Raw genomic sequence first — 21921 nt, forward strand, 5'->3', positions numbered from 1 at the left:
AACTACCAAACCTTCAACAGCTACATTACTAACAACAACTACCACGCCTACTACAACTACCACACCCACAACAACCACCACGCCTAATACAACAACCACGCCTACATCAACTACCACACCTACAACAACTACCACACCTACAACAACTACTACACCTTCTACAACTAACAAGCCTACTACAACTACCACACCTACAACAACTACCACACCCACAACAACTACCACGCCTACTACAACTAACACGCCTACAACAACAACCACACCTACAACAACTACCACACCTACAACAACTACCAAACCTTCAACAGCTACATTACTAACAACAACTACCACACCTACAACAACTACTAGTTCTACAACAACTACAAAACTTACAACAACTACCACACCTAAATCAACTACCACACCTACAACAACTACAACACCCTCAACAACTACCACGCCTACAACAACTAACACGCCTACAACAACTACCATACCTACAACAACTACCATGCCTACTACAACTACCACACCCGCAACAACTACCACGCCTACTACAACTACCACACCTACAACAACTACCACGCCTACTACAACTACCACACCCACAACAACTACCACGCCTACTACAACTACCACGCCTACTACAACTACCACATCTACAACAACTACCACGCCTACTACAACTACCACACCCACAACAACTACCACGCCTAATACAACAACCGCGCCTACAACAACTACCACACCTACAACAACTACTAGTTCTACACCAACTACAAAACCTACAACAACTACCACACCTACAACAACTACAACACCCTCAACAACTACCACGCCTACAACCACTACCACGCCTACAACAACTACCACATCTACAACAACTACCACGCCTACTACAACTACCACACCCACAACAACTACCACGCCTAATACAACAACCACGCCTACAACAACTACCACACCTACAACAACTACCACACCTACAACAACTACCACACCTTCTACAACTACCACGCCTACTACAACTACCACGCCTACAACAACAACCACACCTACAACAACTACCACGCCTACTACAACTACCACGCCTACAACAACTACCACGCCTACAACAACTACCACGCCTACAACAACTACCAAACCTACAACAACTACCACGCCTACTACAACTACCACACCCACAACAACTACCACGCCTACAACAACTACCACACATTCTACAACTACCACGCCTACTACAACTACCACGCCTACAACAACTACCACACCTACAACAACTACCACGCCTACTACAACTACCACGCCTACAACAACTACCACACCTACAACAACTACCACGACTACAATAACTACCACACCTACAACAACTACAACACCTTCTACAACTACCACGCCTACAATAACTACCACACCTTCTACAACTACCACGCCTACTACAACTACCACACCTACAACAACTACCACACCCACAACAACTACCACGCCTGCTACAACTACCACGCCTACAACAACAACCACACCTACAACAACTACCACACCTACAACAACTACCAAACCTTCAACAGCTACATTACTAACAACAACTACCACACCTACAACAACTACCACGCCTACTACAACTACCACACCCACAACAACTACCACGCCTAATACAACAACCACGCCTACATCAACTACCACACCTAAAACAACTACCACACCTACAACAACTACTACACCTTCTACAACTACCAACCCTACTACAACTACCACGCCTACAACAACTACCACACCCACAACAACTACCACGCCTACTACAACTAACACGCATACAACAACAACCACACCTACAACAACTACCACACCTACAACAACTACCAAACCTTCAACAGCTACATTACTAACAACAACTACCACACCTACAACAACTACTAGTTCTACAAAAACTACAAAACTTACAACAACTACCACACCTACAACAACTACCACACCTACAACAACTACAACACCCTCAACAACTACCACGCCTACAACAACTAACACGCCTACAACAACTACCACACCTACAACAACTACCATGCCTACTACAACTACCACACCCGCAAGAACTATCACGCCTACTACAACTACCACACCCACAACAACTACCACGCCTAATACAACTACCACACCTACAACAACTACCACGCCTACTACAACTACCACACCCACAACAACTACCACGCCTACTACAACTACCACGCCTACTACAACTACCACACCCACAACAACAACCACACCTACAACAACTACCACACCTACAACAACTATCAAACCTTCAACAGCTACATTACTAACAACAACTACCAAACCTACAACAACTACTACGTCTACAACAACTACCACACCTACAACAACTACTAGTTCTACACCAACTACAAAACCTACAACAACTACCACACCTACAACATTTACAACACCCTCAACAACTACCTCGCCTACAACCACTACCACGCCTTCAACAACTACCACATCTACAACAACTACCACGCCTACTACAACTACCACACCCACAACAACTACCACGCCTAATACAACTACCACACCTACAACAACTACCACACCTTCTACAACTACCACGCCTACTACAACTACCACGCCTACAACAACAACCACACCTACAACAACTACCACGCCTACTACAACTACCATGCCTACAACAACTACCACACCTACAACAACTACCACGCCTACAACAACTACCAAACCTACAACAACTACCACGCCTACTACAACTACCACACCCACAACAACTACCACGCCTAATACAACAACCACGCCTACAACACCTACCACACCTACAACAACTACTGCACCTTCTACACCAACTACAAAACCTACAACAACTACCACGCCTACTTCAACTACCACACCCACAACAACTACCACGCCTAATACAACAACCGCGCCTACAACAACTACCACGCCTACTACAACTACCACGCCTACAACAACAACCACACCTACAACAACTACCACGCCTACTACAACTACCATGCCTACAACAACTACCACACCTACAACAACTACCACGCCTACAACAACTACCAAACCTACAACAACTACCACGCCTACTACAACTACCACACCCACAACAACTACCAAGCCTAATACAACAACCACGCCTACAACACCTACCACACCTACAACAACTACTGCACCTTCTACAACTACTACGCCAACTACAACTACCACACCTACAACAACTACCACACCCACAACAACTACCACGCCTACTACAACTACCACGCCTACAAGAACAACCATACCTACAACAACTACCACACCTACAACAACTACCAAACCTTCAACAGCTACATTACTAACAACAACTACCACACCTACAACAACTACTAGTTCTACAACAACTACAAAACCTACAATAACTACCACACCTACAACAACTACAACTCCCTCAACAACTACCACGCATACAACAACTACCACGCCTACAACAACTACCACACCTACAACAACTACCACGCCTACTACAACTACCACACCTACAACAACTACCACACCCACAACAACTACCACGCCTACTACAACTAACACGCCTACAACAACAACCACACCTACAACAACTACCACACCTACAACAACTACCAAACCTTCAACAGCTACATTACTAACAACAACTACCACACCTACAACAACTACTAGTTCTACAACAACTACAAAACTTACAACAACTACCACACCTACAACAACTACCACACCTACAACAACTACAACACCCTCAACAACTACCACGCCTACAACAACTAACACGCCTACAACAACTACCATACCTACAACAACTACCATGCCTACTACAACTACCACACCCGCAACAACTACCACGCCTATTACAACTACCACACCCACAACTACTACCACGCCTAATACAACTACCACACCTACAAAAACTACCACGCCTACTACAACTACCACACACACAACAACTACCACGCCTACTACAACTACCACGCCTACTACAACTACCACATCTACAACAACTACCACGCCTACTACAACTACCACACCCACAACAACTACCACGCCTAATACAACAACCGCGCCTACAACAACTACCACACCTACAACAACTACTAGTTCTACACCAACTACAAAACCTACAACAACTACCACACCTACAACAACTACAACACCCTCAACAACTACCACGCCTACAACCACTACCACGCCTACAACAACTACCACATCTACAACAACTACCACGCCTACTACAACTACCACACCCACAACAACTACCACGCCTAATACAACAACCGCGCCTACAACAACTACCACACCTACAACAACTACCACACCTACAACAACTACCACACCTTCTACAACTACCACGCCTACTACAACTACCACGCCTACAACAACAACCACACCTACAACAACTACCACGCCTACTACAACTACCATGCCTACAACAACTACCACACCTACAACAACTACCACGCCTACAACAACTACCACGCCTACAACAACTACCAAACCTACAACAACTACCACGCCTACTACAACTACCACACCCACAACAACTACCACGCCTACAACAACTACCACACCTTCTACAACTACCACGCCTACTACAACTACCACGCCTACAACAACTACCACACCTACAACAACTACCACGCCTACTACAACTACCACGCCTACAACAACTACCACACCTACAACAACTACCACGCCTACAATAACTACCACACCTACAACAACTACAACACCTTCTACAACTACCACACCTACAACAACTACCACACCTTCTACAACTACCACGCCTACTACAACTACCACACCTACAACAACTACCACACCCACAACAACTACCACGCCTACTACAACTACCACGCCGACAACAACAACCACACCTACAACAACTACCACACCTACAACAACTACCAAACCTTCAACAGCTACATTACTAACAACAACTACCACACCTACAACAACTACCACGCCTACTACAACTACCACACCCACAACAACTACCACGCCTAATACAACAACCACGCCTACATCAACTACAACACCTACAACAACTACCACACCTACAACAACTACTACACCTTCTACAACTACCAAGCCTACTACAACTACCACGCCTACAACAACTACCACACCCACAACAACTACCACGCCTAATACAACTAACACGCATACAACAACAACCACACCTACAACAACTACCACACCTACAACAACTACCAAACCTTCAACAGCTACATTACTAACAACAACTACCACACCTACAACAACTACTAATTCTACAACAACTACAAAACTTACAAAAACTACCACACCTCCAACAACTACTAGTTCTACAAAAACTACAAAACTTACAACAACTACCACACCTACAACAACTACCACACCTACAACAACTACAACACTCTCAACAACTACCACGCCTACAACAACTAACACGCCTACAACAACTACCACACCTACAACAACTACCATGCCTACTACAACTACCACACCCGCAACAACTACCACACCCACAACAACTACCACGCCTACTACAACTACCACGCCTACTACAACTACCACACCCACAACAACAACCACACCTACAACAACTACCACACCTACAACAACTATCAAACCTTCAACAGCTACATTACTAACAACAACTACCAAACCTACAACAACTACTACGTCTACAACAACTACCACACCTACAACAACTACTAGTTCTACACCAACTACAAAACCTACAACAACTACCACACCTACAACATTTACAACACCCTCAACAACTACCACGCCTACAACCACTACCACGCCTACAACAACTACCACATCTACAACAACTACCACGCCTACTACAACTACCACACCCACAACAACTACCACGCCTAATACAACAACCGCGCCTACAACAACTACCACACCTACAACAACTACCACACCTACAACAACTACCACACCTTCTACAACTACCACGCCTACTACAACTACCACGCCTACAACAACAACCACACCTACAACAACTACCACGCCTACTACAACTACCATGCCTACAAAAAGTACCACACCTACAACAACTACCACGCCTACAACAACTACCAAACCTACAACAACTACTGCACCTTCTACAACTACTACGCCAACTACAACTACCACACCTACAACAACTACCACACCCACAACAACTACCACGCCTACTACAACTACCACGCCTACAACAACAACCATACCTACAACAACTACCACACCTACAACAACTACCAAACCTTCAACAGCTACATTACTAACAACAACTACCACACCTACAACAACTACTAGTTCTACAACAACTACAAAACCTACAATAACTACCACACCTACAACAACTACAACTCCCTCAACAACTACCACGCATACAACAACTACCACGCCTACAACAACTACCACACCTACAACAACTACCACGCCTACTACAACTACCACACCCGCAACAACTACCACGCCTACAACAACTACCACACCTACAACAACTACCACGCCTACTACAACTACCACACCCAAAACAACTACCACGCCTAATACAACAACCACGCCTACAACAACTATCACACCATCAACAACTACCACACCTACAACAACTACTACACCTTCTACAACTACCACGCCTACTACAACTACCACACCTACAACAGCTACCACACCCACAACAACTACCACGCCTACTACAACTACCACGCCTACAACAACAACCACACCTACAACAACTACCACACCTACAACAACTACCAAACCTTCAACAGCTACATTACTAACAACAACTACCACACCTACAACAACTACTAATTCTACAACAACTACAAAACTTACAACAACTACCACACCTCCAACAACTACTAGTTCTACAAAAACTACAAAACTTACAACAACTACCACACCTACAACAACTACCACACCTACAACAACTACAACACTCTCAACAACTACCACGCCTACAACAACTAACACGCCTACAACAACTACCACACCTACAACAACTACCATGCCTACTACAACTACCACACCCGCAACAACTACCACACCCACAACAACTACCACGCCTACTACAACTACCACGCCTACTACAACTACCACACCCACAACAACAACCACACCTACAACAACTACCACACCTACAACAACTATCAAACCTTCAACAGCTACATTACTAACAACAACTACCAAACCTACAACAACTACTACGTCTACAACAACTACCACACCTACAACAACTACTAGTTCTACACCAACTACAAAACCTACAACAACTACCACACCTACAACATTTACAACACCCTCAACAACTACCACGCCTACAACCACTACCACGCCTACAACAACTACCACATCTACAACAACTACCACGCCTACTACAACTACCACACCCACAACAACTACCACGCCTAATACAACAACCGCGCCTACAACAACTACCACACCTACAACAACTACCACACCTACAACAACTACCACACCTTCAACAACTACCACGCCTACTACAACTACCACGCCTACAACAACAACCACACCTACAACAACTACCACGCCTACTACAACTACCATGCCTACAAAAACTACCACACCTACAACAACTACCACGCCTACGACAACTACCAAACCTACAACAACTACTGCACCTTCTACAACTACTACGCCAACTACAACTACCACACCTACAACAACTACCACACCCACAACAACTACCACGCCTACTACAACTACCACGCCTACAACAACAACCATACCTACAACAACTACCACACCTACAACAACTACCAAACCTTCAACAGCTACATTACTAACAACAACTACCACACCTACAACAACTACTAGTTCTACAACAACTACAAAACCTACAATAACTACCACACCTACAACAACTACAACTCCCTCAACAACTACCACGCATACAACAACTACCACGCCTACAACAACTACCACACCTACAACAACTACCACGCCTACTACAACTACCACACCCGCAACAACTACCACGCCTACAACAACTACCACACCTACAACAACTACCACGCCTACTACAACTACCACACCCAAAACAACTACCACGCCTAATACAACAACCACGCCTACAACAACTATCACACCATCAACAACTACCACACCTACAACAACTACTACACCTTCTACAACTACCACGCCTACTACAACTACCACACCTACAACAGCTACCACACCCACAACAACTACCACGCCTACTACAACTACCACGCCTACAACAACAACCACACCTACAACAACTACCACACCTACAACAACTACCAAACCTTCAACAGCTACATTACTAACAACAACTACCACACCTACAACAACTACTAATTCTACAACAACTACAAAACTTACAACAACTACCACACCTACAACAACTACCACACCTACAACAACTACCAAACCTTCAACAGCTACATTACTAACAACAACTACCACACCTACAACAACTACTAATTCTACAACAACTACAAATTTTACAACACCTACCACACCTACAACACCTACCATGCCTACTACAACTACCACACCCGCAACAACTACCACGCCTACTACAACTACCACACCCACAACAACTACCACGCCTAATACAACTACCACACCTACAACAACTACCACGCCTACTACAACTACCACACCCACAACAACTACCACGCCTACTACAACTACCACGCCTACAACAACAACCACACCTACAACAACTACCACACCTACAACAACTACCAAACCTTCAACAGCTACATTACTAACAACAACTACCACACCTACAACAACTACTACGTCTACAACAACTACCACACCTACAACAACTACTAGTTCTACACCAACTACAAAACCTACAACAACTACCACACCTACAACAACTACAACACCCTCAACAACTACCACGCCTTCAACCACTACCACGCCTACAACAACTACCACATCTACAACAACTACCACGTCTATTACAACTACCACACCCACAACAACTACCACGCCTAATACAACAACCACGCCTACAACAACTACCACACCTACAACAACTACCAAACCTACAACAACTACCACACCTTCTCCAACTACCACGCCTACTACAACTACCACGCCTACAACAACTACCACACCTACAACAACTACCACGCCTACTACAACTACCATGCCTACAACAACTACCACACCTACAACAACTACCACGCCTACAACAACTACCACACCCACAACAACTTCCACACCTACAACAACTACCATGCCTACAACAACTACCACACCTACAACAGCTATCACACCTACAACAACTACTAATTCTACAACAACTACAAAACTTACAACACCTACCACACCTACAACACCTACCATGCCTACTACAACTACCACACCCGCAACAACTACCACGCCTACTACAACTACCACACCCACAACAACTACCACGCCTAATACAACTACCACACCTACAACAACTACCACGCCTACTACAACTACCACACCCACAACAACTACCACGCCTACTACAACTACCACGCCTACAACAAGAACCACACCTACAACAACTACCACACCTACAACAACTACCAAACCTTCAACAGCTACATTACTAACAACAACTACCACACCTACAACAACTACTACGTCTACAACAACTACCACACCTACAACAACTACTAGTTCTACACCAACTACAAAACCTACAACAACTACCACACCTACAACAACTACAACACCCTCAACAACTACCACGCCTTCAACCACTACCACGCCTACAACAACTACCACATCTACAACAACTACCACGTCTATTACAACTACCACACCCACAACAACTACCACGCCTAATACAACAACCACGCCTACAACAACTACCACACCTACAACAACTACCACACCTACAACAACTACCACACCTTCTACAACTACCACGCCTACTACAACTACCACGCCTACAACAACTACCACACCTACAACTACTACCACGCCTACTAAAACTACCATGCCTACAACAACTACCACACCTACAACAACTACTGCACCTTCTACAACTACTACGCCAACTACAACTACCACACCTACAACAACTACCACACCCACAACAACTACCACGCCTACTACAACTACCACGCCTACAACAACAACCATACCTACAACAACTACCACACCTACAACAACTACCAAACCTTCAACAGCTACATTACTAACAACAACTACCACGCCTACTACAACTACCACACCCACAACAACTACCACGCCTAATACAACAACCACGCCTACAACAACTACCACACCTACAACAACTACCACACCTACAACAACTACTACACCTTCTACAACTACCACGCCTACTACAACTACCTCGCCTACAACAACTACCACACCCACAACAACTACCACGCCTACAACAACAACCACACCTACAACAACTACCACACCTACAACAACTACCAAACCTTCAACAGCTACATTACTAACAACAACTACCACACCTACAACAACTACTAGTTCTACAACAACTACAAAACCTACAATAACTACCACACCTACAACAACTACAACTCCCTCAACAACTACCACGCATACAACAACTACCACGCCTACAACAACTACAACACCTACAACAACTACCACGCCTACTACAACTACCACACCCACAACAACTACCACGCCTAATACAACAACCACGCCTACAACAACTACCACACCTACAACAACTACTACACCTTCTACAACTACCACGCCTACTACAACTACCATGCCTACAACAACTACCACACCTACAACAGCTACCACACCTACAACAACTACCAAACCTTCAACAGCTACATTACTAACAACAACTACCAAACCTACATTAACTACTACGTCTACAACAACTACCACACCTACAACAACTACTAGTTCTACAACAACTACAAAACCTACAACAACTACCACACCTACAACAACTACAACTACCACACCTACTACAACTACCACGCCTACAACAACAACCACATCTACAACAACTACCACACCTACAACAACTACCACACCTACAACAACTACCACACCTTCTACAACTACCACACCCACAACAACTACCACACCTACAACAACTACCACACCTTCAACAGCTACATTACTAACAACAACTACCACACCTACAACAACTACAACACCTACAACAACCACCACACATACAACAACTACAACACCCACAACAACTACCACGCCTGCTACAACTACCACGCTCACAACAGCTACCACACCTACAACAACTACCATGCCTTCTACAACTACCACACCCACAACAACTACCACGCCTAATACAACTACAACGCCTACAACAACTACCACACCTACAAAAATTACCGAACCTACAACAGTTACATTACTAACAACAACTACCACTCCTACAACAACTATTACTTCTACAACAACTACACCTACAACAACTACTACGTCTACAACAACTACAATATCTACAGCAACTACCACACCTACAACAACTACAAAACCCACAACAACTACCACGCCTACTACAACTACCACGCCTACAACTATTGCCACACCTACAACAACTACCACACCTACAACAACTAACACACCTACAAAAACTGCTACACCTACAACAACTACAACACCTACAACAACCACCACACATACAACAACTTCCACGCCTACTACAACTACCACACCCACAACAACTACCACGCCTAATACAACAACCACGCCTACAACAACTACCACACCCACAACAACTACCACACCTTCAACAGCTACATTACTAACAACAACTATAAAACCCACAACAACTACAACACCTGCAACAACCACCACACCTACAACAACTACAACACCTACAACAACTACCACGCCTAGTAAAACTACCACACCTACAACAACTACCACACTTACAACAACTACCACGCCTACTACAACTACCACGCCTACAACAACTACCACACCTTCAACAATAACCATACCTACAACAACTACAATACCCACAACAACTACCACGCCTACATCAACTACTACGGCTACTACACCTTCCACGCCTACAACAACTACCACACCTACAACAACTACAACACCTACAACAACTACCACGCCTACTATGACTACCACGCCTAATACAACAACCAAGCCTACAACAACTACCACACCTACAACAACTACCACACCTTCTACAACTACCACACCCACAACAACTACCACACCTACAATAACTACCACACCTTCAACAGCTACATTACTAACAACAACTACCACACCTACAACAACTATTACGTCTACAACAACTACCAGACCTGCAACAACTACTACGCCTACTACAACTACCAAGCCTACAACAACCTCCACGCCTACAACAACTACCACACATACAACATCCACTACACCTACAACAACTACCACACCGACTACAACTACATCACCTACAACAACAACCACGCCTACTACAACTACCACGCCTACAACAACTACCGCACCTACAACAACAAATACGCCTAATACAACTACCACTCCTATAACAACTACCACACCTACAACAACTACTACACCTACAACAACAACCACGCCTACAACAACTACCACACCTACAACAACTACCACACCTTCTACAACTACAACACTCACAACAACTACCACACCTACAACAACTACCACACCTTCAACGGCTACATTACTAACAACAACTACCACACCTACAACAACTACTACGTTTACAACTACCACTCCTACAACAACTACCACGCCTACGACAACTACCACGCCTACAAGAACTACTACACCTACAACAACTACCACGCCTACTACAACTACCACACCCACAACAACTACCACGCCTAATACAACTACCACGCCTACAACAACTACCACACCTACAACAACTACCACACCTACAAAAATTACCGAACCTACAACAGCTACATTACTAACAACAACTACCACACCTACAACAACTATTACGTCTACAACAACTACCACACCTACAACAACTACTACCTCTACAACAACTACAATACCTACAGCAACTACCATACATACAACAACTACAAAACCCACAACAACTACCACGCCTACTACAACTACCAGGCCTAAAACTATTACCACACCTTTAACAACTACCACACCTACAACAACTACAACACATGCAACAACTACCACACCTTCTCCAACTACCACACCCACAACAACTACCTCACCTACAACAACTACAACACCTTCAACAGCTACATTACTAACAACAACTACCACACCTACAACAACTACTACGTCTGCAACAACTACTACACCTACAACAACTACAACACCTACAACAACCACCACACCTACAACAACTACAACACCCACAACAACTACCACGACTGCTACAACTACACCGCTCACAACAGCTACCACACCTACAACAACTACCATGCCTACTACAACTACCACACCCACAACAACTACCACGCCCAATACAACTACAACGCCTACAACAACTACCACACCTACAAAAATTACCGAACCTACAACAGTTACATTACTAACAACAACTACCACACCTACAACAACTATTACGTCTACAACAACTACCACACCTACAACAACTACTACGTCTACAACAACTACAATACCTACAGCAACTACCACACCTACAACAACTACAAAACCCAATACAACTACCACGCCTACTACAATTACCACGCCTACAACTATTACCACACCTACAACAACTACCACACCTACAACAACTAACACACCTACAAAAACTGCTACACCTACAACAACTACCACATCCACAACAACTACCACGCCTAATACAACAACCACGCCTACAACAACTACCACACCTACAACAACTACCCCACCTTCTACAACTACCACACCCACAACAACTACCACACCTACAACAACTACCACACCTTCAACAGCTACATTACTAACAACAACTACCACACCTACAACAACTACCAGACCTGCAACAACTACTACGCCTACTACAACTACCAAGCCTACAACAGCCTCCACGCCTACAACAACTACCACACATACAACATCCACTACACCTACAACAACTACCACACCGACTACAACTACATCGCCTACAACAACAACCACGCCTACTACAACTACTACGCCTACAACAACTACCGCACCTACAACAACAACTACGCCTACTACAATTACCACTCCTATAACAACTACCACACCTACAACAACTACTACACCTACAAGAACTTCCACGACTACAACAACTACAACACCTAAAACAACTACTACAGCTACTACACCTTTCACGCCTACAACAACTTCCACGCCCACAACAACTACCACACCTACAACAACGAACACACCTTCAATAGCTACATTGCTAACAACAACTACCACACCTACAACAACAACTACGTCTGCAACAACCACTACACCTACAACAACTACCAGACATACAACAACTACATCGCCTACAACAATGAACACGCCTACTAAAACAACCACTTATACAACAACTACCAGGCCTAGAAATACTACAACACCTACAACAACTACCACACCTACAACAACTACCACGCCTACTACAATTAAATCGCCTACAACAACTACCACGCCTGCTGCAACTACCACGCCTACAACAACTACCACACCTACAACAACAACTACGACTACTACAACCATCACGCCTACAACAACTTCCACGCCTACAAAAACTACTACACATACATCAACTACTACGTCTACAACAACTACAACAGCTACAGCAACTACCACACCTACAACAATTACTGCGCCTACTACAACCACCAAGCCTACAACAACCTCTACGCCTACAACAACTTCCACACATACAACATCCACTACACCTACAACAACTACCACACCGACTACAACTACATCACCTACAACAACAACCACGCCTACTACAACTACCACACCTCCAACAACTACCACACCTACAACAACTACTACACCTACAACAACTTCCACGGCTACTACAACTACCACACCATCAACAACTACCACAAACACAACAGCTACCCTACCAACAACAACTTACACACCAACATCAAGAACTACGCCAACACAAACGTCCACACACATAGTTACCACAAGACCGTCACCATCTCAAGTCCCTACTGCTGTCCCACTGGATAAAGGTAATTTATTTTTTCGATTAGATTTAAATTAGATACAAAATATATAACACTAATGTTTTAAAATTCGCATATTGTATTTCCAATAGATTACTGTTTTTAAAAGTAGGATATATTGTTTAATTTATATGAACCCCTGATTACATTTCGTCGATTATGTTTTAGATCAAAGTCGGATTGCCATAGATTTCACGTTAAAATTCAACCAACGCTTCAACTCTGAGCTGCTTAACCCGTTGTCATCAGAGTTTACCAGAGCCGCTTCAGACTATCAACAACAGGTTTGTTTACATTGTTTTAATGTATCAACATAAGTTTTGTTAACATTCTTTCACGGTAAGTAAATATGGCTAAAGTAAGGCACCTCAGTGGCTCTAGTGAAATTTAAGTTTTACACTACTAACCCAGCGTTTACAGAAATTTTAATGCGAACTCTACTTCATTCGTCTAACGGACCGTCAGGCTTGCAATTGTCTTACAAATTAAAAAAAACTAAAATGTTATAAATAAAGCGGGAGTGATCTCCCCTAAACTTTCTTGAATATTATTATATAACAGTACGGGGATGGCAGCCCGGGATATAGACATGAGTTTTATTCAGTTTTTACATACTTAAACTTTTAAAAATAGAATACGGTGTCGTAGAAAAAAGAATTGCGCAACAAGTGAACTGCAAAAAATATGTGTATAATAGTGCGAGATACTAGTACTTTAAAAATTCATATGCGTTTTTTTAGAAATATAAAACAGAATAAAGTACTACTTCTGGTCAACGAAAATTATTCAGCTTTTACAATTCTTAAACTTTTAAAAATAGAATACAGTGTCGTAGAAAAAAGAATTGCGCAACAAGTGAACTGCAATCAATATGTGTATAATAGTGCGAGATACTAGTACTTAAAAAATTCATATGCGTTTTTTAGAAATATAAAACAGAATAAAGTACTACTTTCGGTCAACGAAAATCATTCAAAATTTGATAGAAGGCAGAGAATTAGATATTTTAATTAAATTTGGAATTTCGTGTATCTATGTGAAACAGTACTCAAGTTATAGGCTCTTGAAAAACAAAAGTGGAATAAGTTCCACTTCCTGTTACTTGAAAAAGATGAAAAGTTAATACAGAACTACCAATTTTATATAATTCTCATATATAAAATTTCATCAACCTAACTGTAACCTCGCCTTTCGTGGGCGGTCTGTGGCCTCTTTTAATCACATGACTCCCGTTATCTTCAATTCAGAGATGAGTGGATTCTATAGTTTGCACAGGGGTGGAACGCCCCCCCCCCCCCCCCCCCCAGTCTACCAGGAAAAATTCCGGTTCATCGGAAATCCTGGTAGGCCCACAGGAATGGTGCTGTCCTCGGCTTATTAGTGCTTTGATTTATTTATTTTTAAATCATTTATCGCATGAGTTTCTATCAGGCTGATTCTGATGGGGAAAAATGAACTATGAAAATTAAAATCTGGGTTTGAGGCCCCTTTAAAAATTTCCCGGGCCTCTTGGACTATCCCGAGGTTTTATTTCACAGAATTTAGTAATGTGGCTGGTGGTACCAACTGTTTTACTTTATGAAGACTGGAAATAAAAAAATATTTAGTAATGTAGTTAGTGGTACCAACTGTTTTACTTTATGAAGACTGGAAATAAAAAAATATTTAGTAATGTAGTTAGTGGTACCAACTGTTTTACTTTATGAAGACTGGAAATAAAAAAATATTTAGTAATGTAGTTAGTGGTACCAACTGTTTTACTTTATGAAGACTGGAAATAAAAAAAATATTTAGTAATGTAGTTAGTGGTACCAACTGTTTTACTTTATGAAGACTGGAAATAAAAAAAATATTTAGTAATGTAGTTAGTGGTACCAACTGTTTTACTTTATGAAGACTGGAAATAAAAAACTATTTAGTAATGTAGTTAGTGGTACCAACTGTTTTACTTTATGAAGACTGGAAATAAAAAAATATTTAGTAATGTAGTTAGTGGTACCAACTGTTTTACTTTATGAAGACTGGAAATAAAAAAATATTTAGTAATGTGGCTGGTGGTACCAACTGTTTTACTTTATGAAGACTGGAAATAAAAAAATATTTAGTAATGTAGTTAGTGGTACCAACTGTTTTACTTTATGAAGACTGGAAATAAAAATGAACACGGTTATAATTCTTCCTCTATAAATATACGAAAAAGAAAAACAATAGAGTAATAGGTCCTATAAACAAACATTACATGAACACCTTCAACCATTTTGTTACTGAATCATTTGTTTTATTTTCGTTACAGCTGACGCCTATGTTCATGAACGTCACCAATTTTGATGGAGTCGTCATTAAAAAGTTCTGGTGAGGTTTGATGATGTTAATTTTGAAACGTGATATAATTGTTTGTTCTGTTATAAAAAAATATACTCGTACATCTACACATCTACACATACGATTGCATATATTTTACATGAAAAGGATGGTTGTGTTATACACATACGAGTTTAAAACATCGGCAAGTCTTGTTACGATAAGCCTATAAATAAATTCTGTTGGTTTCGTGACACGTTCAGTTTGTTTTAGGGAAGGGAGTGTTGGAGTTGATTTCGATGTCAAATTGAAGGCCTTCCACCAAGGTCAGCCAATCAACAGTTCCCTGGTTAAAAACGAGTTGTCGGACGTTAAAACTCAGCTGCTAAAACTGGACAACGTTGACCAGACATATGTCAACGTGACCTTCGACGATAAATTATCGGGCGGTAGGTAAACCTATATACTAATTCTGAACACTAAAAAAAAACCTTAAAACTAAACATAAACTCACTACAGTAAACATCAGTCAGAGTACTAAACAAAAACACAAAACATTGAAGCTAAACCTAAAACTGAAACTAGCTAGGCATTCACACTAAATACACCATTAAACTAAAACACACATTTTGCCTCTATACATTACACATTAGCTTAAACATATAAGAGATATGAATGACCCTTAACCTTATTAGATTACACTGAAACTGTTGTATTTCTGAGAAGGGGTGGGTTTATTTTTATATTTTTAGTTTCAATTTACACACACAAGTAAAGAATAATAATTCGATAATACACTCACGTACTCATTTTGTCTGAATTAACAAAGACAGCATGGCTATCATTTATTTTTAAAAAAAGTAAATTTATTGATAATTGGCAGATCAATTTAAATTGCTATAAAAGCAATGATGAAATAATGTGAAATGTAATCATAGTAGTCGGTGTTAGGGGGATAAAGTCTACTATACGGCACATGTATGCGATGGGTTGTCTGATATCTATTGGTTAGGGCGTGGTTTATGCAGCCTTAGTAATACCCATCTCTTGTTAGAACCAACACAGTTTTGAATGTTTCCTAGAATTTTTAAAGAACAATTTACTACACGATTCTCATCTGGCAGCCCTGCACGTACTGGAGGAGTTTTCCCGTGACGTGTGTAGGAGTGAGCACATCTGTAATGACACGCACGTGTGTAACTCAACCAGCCAGATGTGTGATCACAAATGTTTCAACTTCCGGTGTCCAGTCAACGCCCAGTGTTACGTCACTGACCAGCACATTCCACAGTGTAGGTGAGTACACAAGGTCGTTGACTGACCTTCACATTGTAGGTGCCGAAGATCATTCTATGCAGGTTGAGAGTTTGTTGAGGCGCCTTCACTTATTTTCATTGTTCAGCTAAAAATGTGATGAAAACAACAACTAGTTTGGACATGACTGGAGGTGTAGGTGGGGGTGTTAATTGAAGTTAAAAGGCCCCCACCATTTGACCAAAATTAAGACAATTAATTTTCGTCTCTTCTCGCAGATGTAAAACAGACGATAAATTTGTCTACGGCGGTGCCGACTGTTCTGAGGTGGCCGAGAAAATGGCGCTGACGTCCACACAGATCATCGCCATAGGCACGGGGGTGGGCGGGGCTGTTGTCGTCATTGCCGTCATCATCATCGCTGCGGTCATCCTGAGGACCAGGCGCCGGTAAGTGAACAGGACATTGTCCTTTTATCTTTCCAGGACGTTTCTTGTCCATAGGCTAGTAAAAGACATGAGATTTTTTTTTTCTGTTGATTGTGGTCACATACTGTTTAAACTGACTGGATTTACTACAAGTTAAAGCCTTCCATAGCTCACTGCTTTACGACATTTTAAATTACAGTAAAATACAAACCTCACCGTTTTGTAATGTAGACCTAATAGAGGATATATATATATATATATATATATATATATATATATATATATATATATACATCAATATTTCTTTTATACCAAATACTGAGATTGTGTGCTCACCACAATCACTAGACAACATGATACATGAAGTGAAGATTAGCTTTAAAAGGTTGATCCGTCTGGTAAAGTTGTACTTTGTTGAAGCTACATCCACTAGACGTCTGCTTGGAGTGGGCGATACCATGTTGTTTGTGTTTCAAGGCTCCCACTTAAGATAACGACACGGACCTAAGATAGTCTGTTCTAGATCTAGGCTGTTTCCCGCAATACGCTGACGTAAAAGTATCATGGCTAGGGTAGACCATAACTAGTTAATTCTTCATACATTGATTGTTTAAGCGGTTTATTTATAATGTTGTGAAAGATAAAAATTAAGAAAAAAAAAATACGTTCGTACATCTATAACCTTTTGTGTAATTTTATTGATGGTTTTTTTTTCTCAATGTTTATAAAAAGTCATTCCTGATAAATATTTCTTATTAAATTTGGGCTTGTAAACATTAAATTTCCTTTAGAGCCAACCTGGCAGTCCTTGGGTCAATTAAAGTAGAGTTCACCTGTTTCAAAGGCCTCGTCATAAAAAAAGATAGTGTGGTCAGTACAGCCGCATTTACTTTCCCTAAAGTGAGTCAGGTACCCATCAGAGCTGGGTGGACTCAGAGAAGTTTTTAAACATGATTTTAAACCTCGCTGGCTTCTTCTAGTTAGGTTACACCAATATTTTTAATATACAACATGTCGTTCTGTTCGTGAAAACCATCAACAAAATGAATTCTGACGTTAGTGTGGTAGGATAATATGTATAAAACAAAGATAAAAACATTTACAATATTTAGGTTTTAAAAGCTCTGAAATTAAGGCAATAAAACCCATTTGCTTTTTTAAATAAAAGCATTGGTCGTTCAAAATATGTAGGAGATGTCTTGGGAGACGAATGCTAGAGTTACATCAAAGTGGGTTACAAGATTTTCTACAAACTCACAAACAAGCACACAAAAACGCTTTGTAAACTAAATAAAGCGTTATCAAAAGACAAAATGTCATTTGAGAAACTCACAAGTCTTGTTACCTGACACGGAGTCATGTCCCACAGGCGTGTGAGAGCAATAGAACATTCTAGACTCACCAGCGTCTCTCAATATTAAAAACAATCTCGAACTTTCTCTTAACAGGAAGTACCGCTACCAGCAGACGACGGATGACGACAGCCTGGGTGATGACGCGTCCAATGTTGAGCAACAGTCCACCGTTTCGTCATCCCATGACGTCATGAAACCAGGCATTCACCGGCCTCGTTTCGAGATACCCAGGCCTCGCTTAGACAGACATCAGCATGACGTCATCGGGAAATTCCCGAACAGAACACTTCCGCTTGTGTTTGACAGCAGGGGCAGTTGGCACGGTAAGACGTCCAACCAGATGGACGTCTAGTCACGTCCCACCACATGGACGTATAATCACGTCACTCCGTTACTCAAGGTTTAATTACACTTCCTCAGATGTAAGGAATACTTGATGCACCAACGGATAAACAGTCGGACGCCCGCCTGCTACAAGCGGTTATAACACAAAAAAAGTGCTTATTATAAAATTGATATTTATTTTTTTATATTTGAAATGTATACATATATTTGACTTGTATTTATAAATCTTTCAATTGTGTAATTATGTTGTTTATTTTCTAAAATGCTAATTTGATGACTGCAGGCTAACGAATATACCAAAGACAGAACTCTAACTGCCCATTACCCACCTGATATCGTCATTAAACACCCAACTCTTCTACTTTCACATCACTGTCAGACCTGCCACATGTCCGAGTTCTAACTGTTGCTCAGAGTTTCTTTCAAGCATTTCTCGTGTTTAGCACTCCCACCCTACACCATCCTTCCCCCTCACCCCCCCCCCCCTCCTTACCTCCCTTACTCGATGCACGTCCAAGGCCCCTTCCCTGGACAAAATTGAAATAAAATATAATTTATATAGAAAAATCATTTAAACCAGTATCCACATCCCCCAGAAAGTTTCAAGTCCCCGCACCCCCCTCCGTCTCGGAGAAAAATGTCTTAAAGAAACACTGCTGTTGTTGGCTTTAGTTAACTGCCTCTTTCCTTTACCGTTCTTTAAAGTAAACTTGAAATGTATCTTGAATTAATTAAAATTAGTTGTATCGCACTCGGTTAAATTAGAACGCATGTGATAATTTTGTATAAAACAAAGTGTGTTAGATGTGGACTATTTGGGTTCGTTAAAAAGTGCGAGTGATAGACAAACGGTATATTTCTTCTATGTCCATATTACATATGAGTGTGTATTTTGATTCAATATATTAATTAGTCGATTTTACAAGTAAAACATTTCTTCAACAATCATTTTAGACATCATTTCTAAGTGTATTTAAACATATTTTGTGATATATTATATCAATAAACTGAAAATTAAACGTCATCGTTTTATGTTGACTGACAGGGTAGATAAGAATCAGGTAGATGATGACAGATGGTAGATGGAGGATACTGCTGTCTTAGAGTGACCTTGAGTACTAACTTGTGTCAAGTTCATGACCTTGAATATTCACCTCG

The 21921-nt window shown here is 41.6% G+C and overlaps 1 protein-coding gene across 1 annotated transcript; it reads left to right on the forward strand.

Moving 5' to 3' along the window:
• Positions 1-1996: 1996 nt before the first annotated feature.
• On the forward strand, positions 1997-21776 carry LOC131946981 (mucin-2). The gene is made up of 9 exons (XM_059308045.1): positions 1997-5147; positions 8601-9281; positions 10905-15086; positions 15249-15364; positions 17374-17432; positions 17655-17830; positions 18506-18677; positions 18914-19084; positions 20512-21776. The coding sequence occupies exons 1-9, from the start codon at positions 2042-2044 to the stop codon at positions 20768-20770; spliced, it is 8922 nt and encodes a 2973-aa protein (XP_059164028.1). The 5' UTR covers positions 1997-2041; the 3' UTR covers positions 20771-21776.
• Positions 21777-21921: the final 145 nt, after the last annotated feature.

The sequence above is a fragment of the Physella acuta genome, unplaced genomic scaffold, assembly GCF_028476545.2.
Source record: "Physella acuta isolate Inbredline_101_S28 unplaced genomic scaffold, ASM2847654v3 ptg000579l, whole genome shotgun sequence".
NCBI classification, from domain to species: domain Eukaryota; kingdom Metazoa; phylum Mollusca; class Gastropoda; family Physidae; genus Physella; species Physella acuta.

Coding starts and splice junctions, on each gene's coding strand:
- LOC131946981 (XM_059308045.1), top strand. CDS start 2,042: ATGCCTACTACAACTACCACACCCGCAAGAACTATCACGCCTACTACA. Junction 15,365..17,373: donor CTTCAGACTATCAACAACAG/GTTTGTTTACAT, acceptor TTTTCGTTACAG/CTGACGCCTATGTTCATGAA. Junction 17,831..18,505: donor CGACGATAAATTATCGGGCG/GTAGGTAAACCT, acceptor CTCATCTGGCAG/CCCTGCACGTACTGGAGGAG.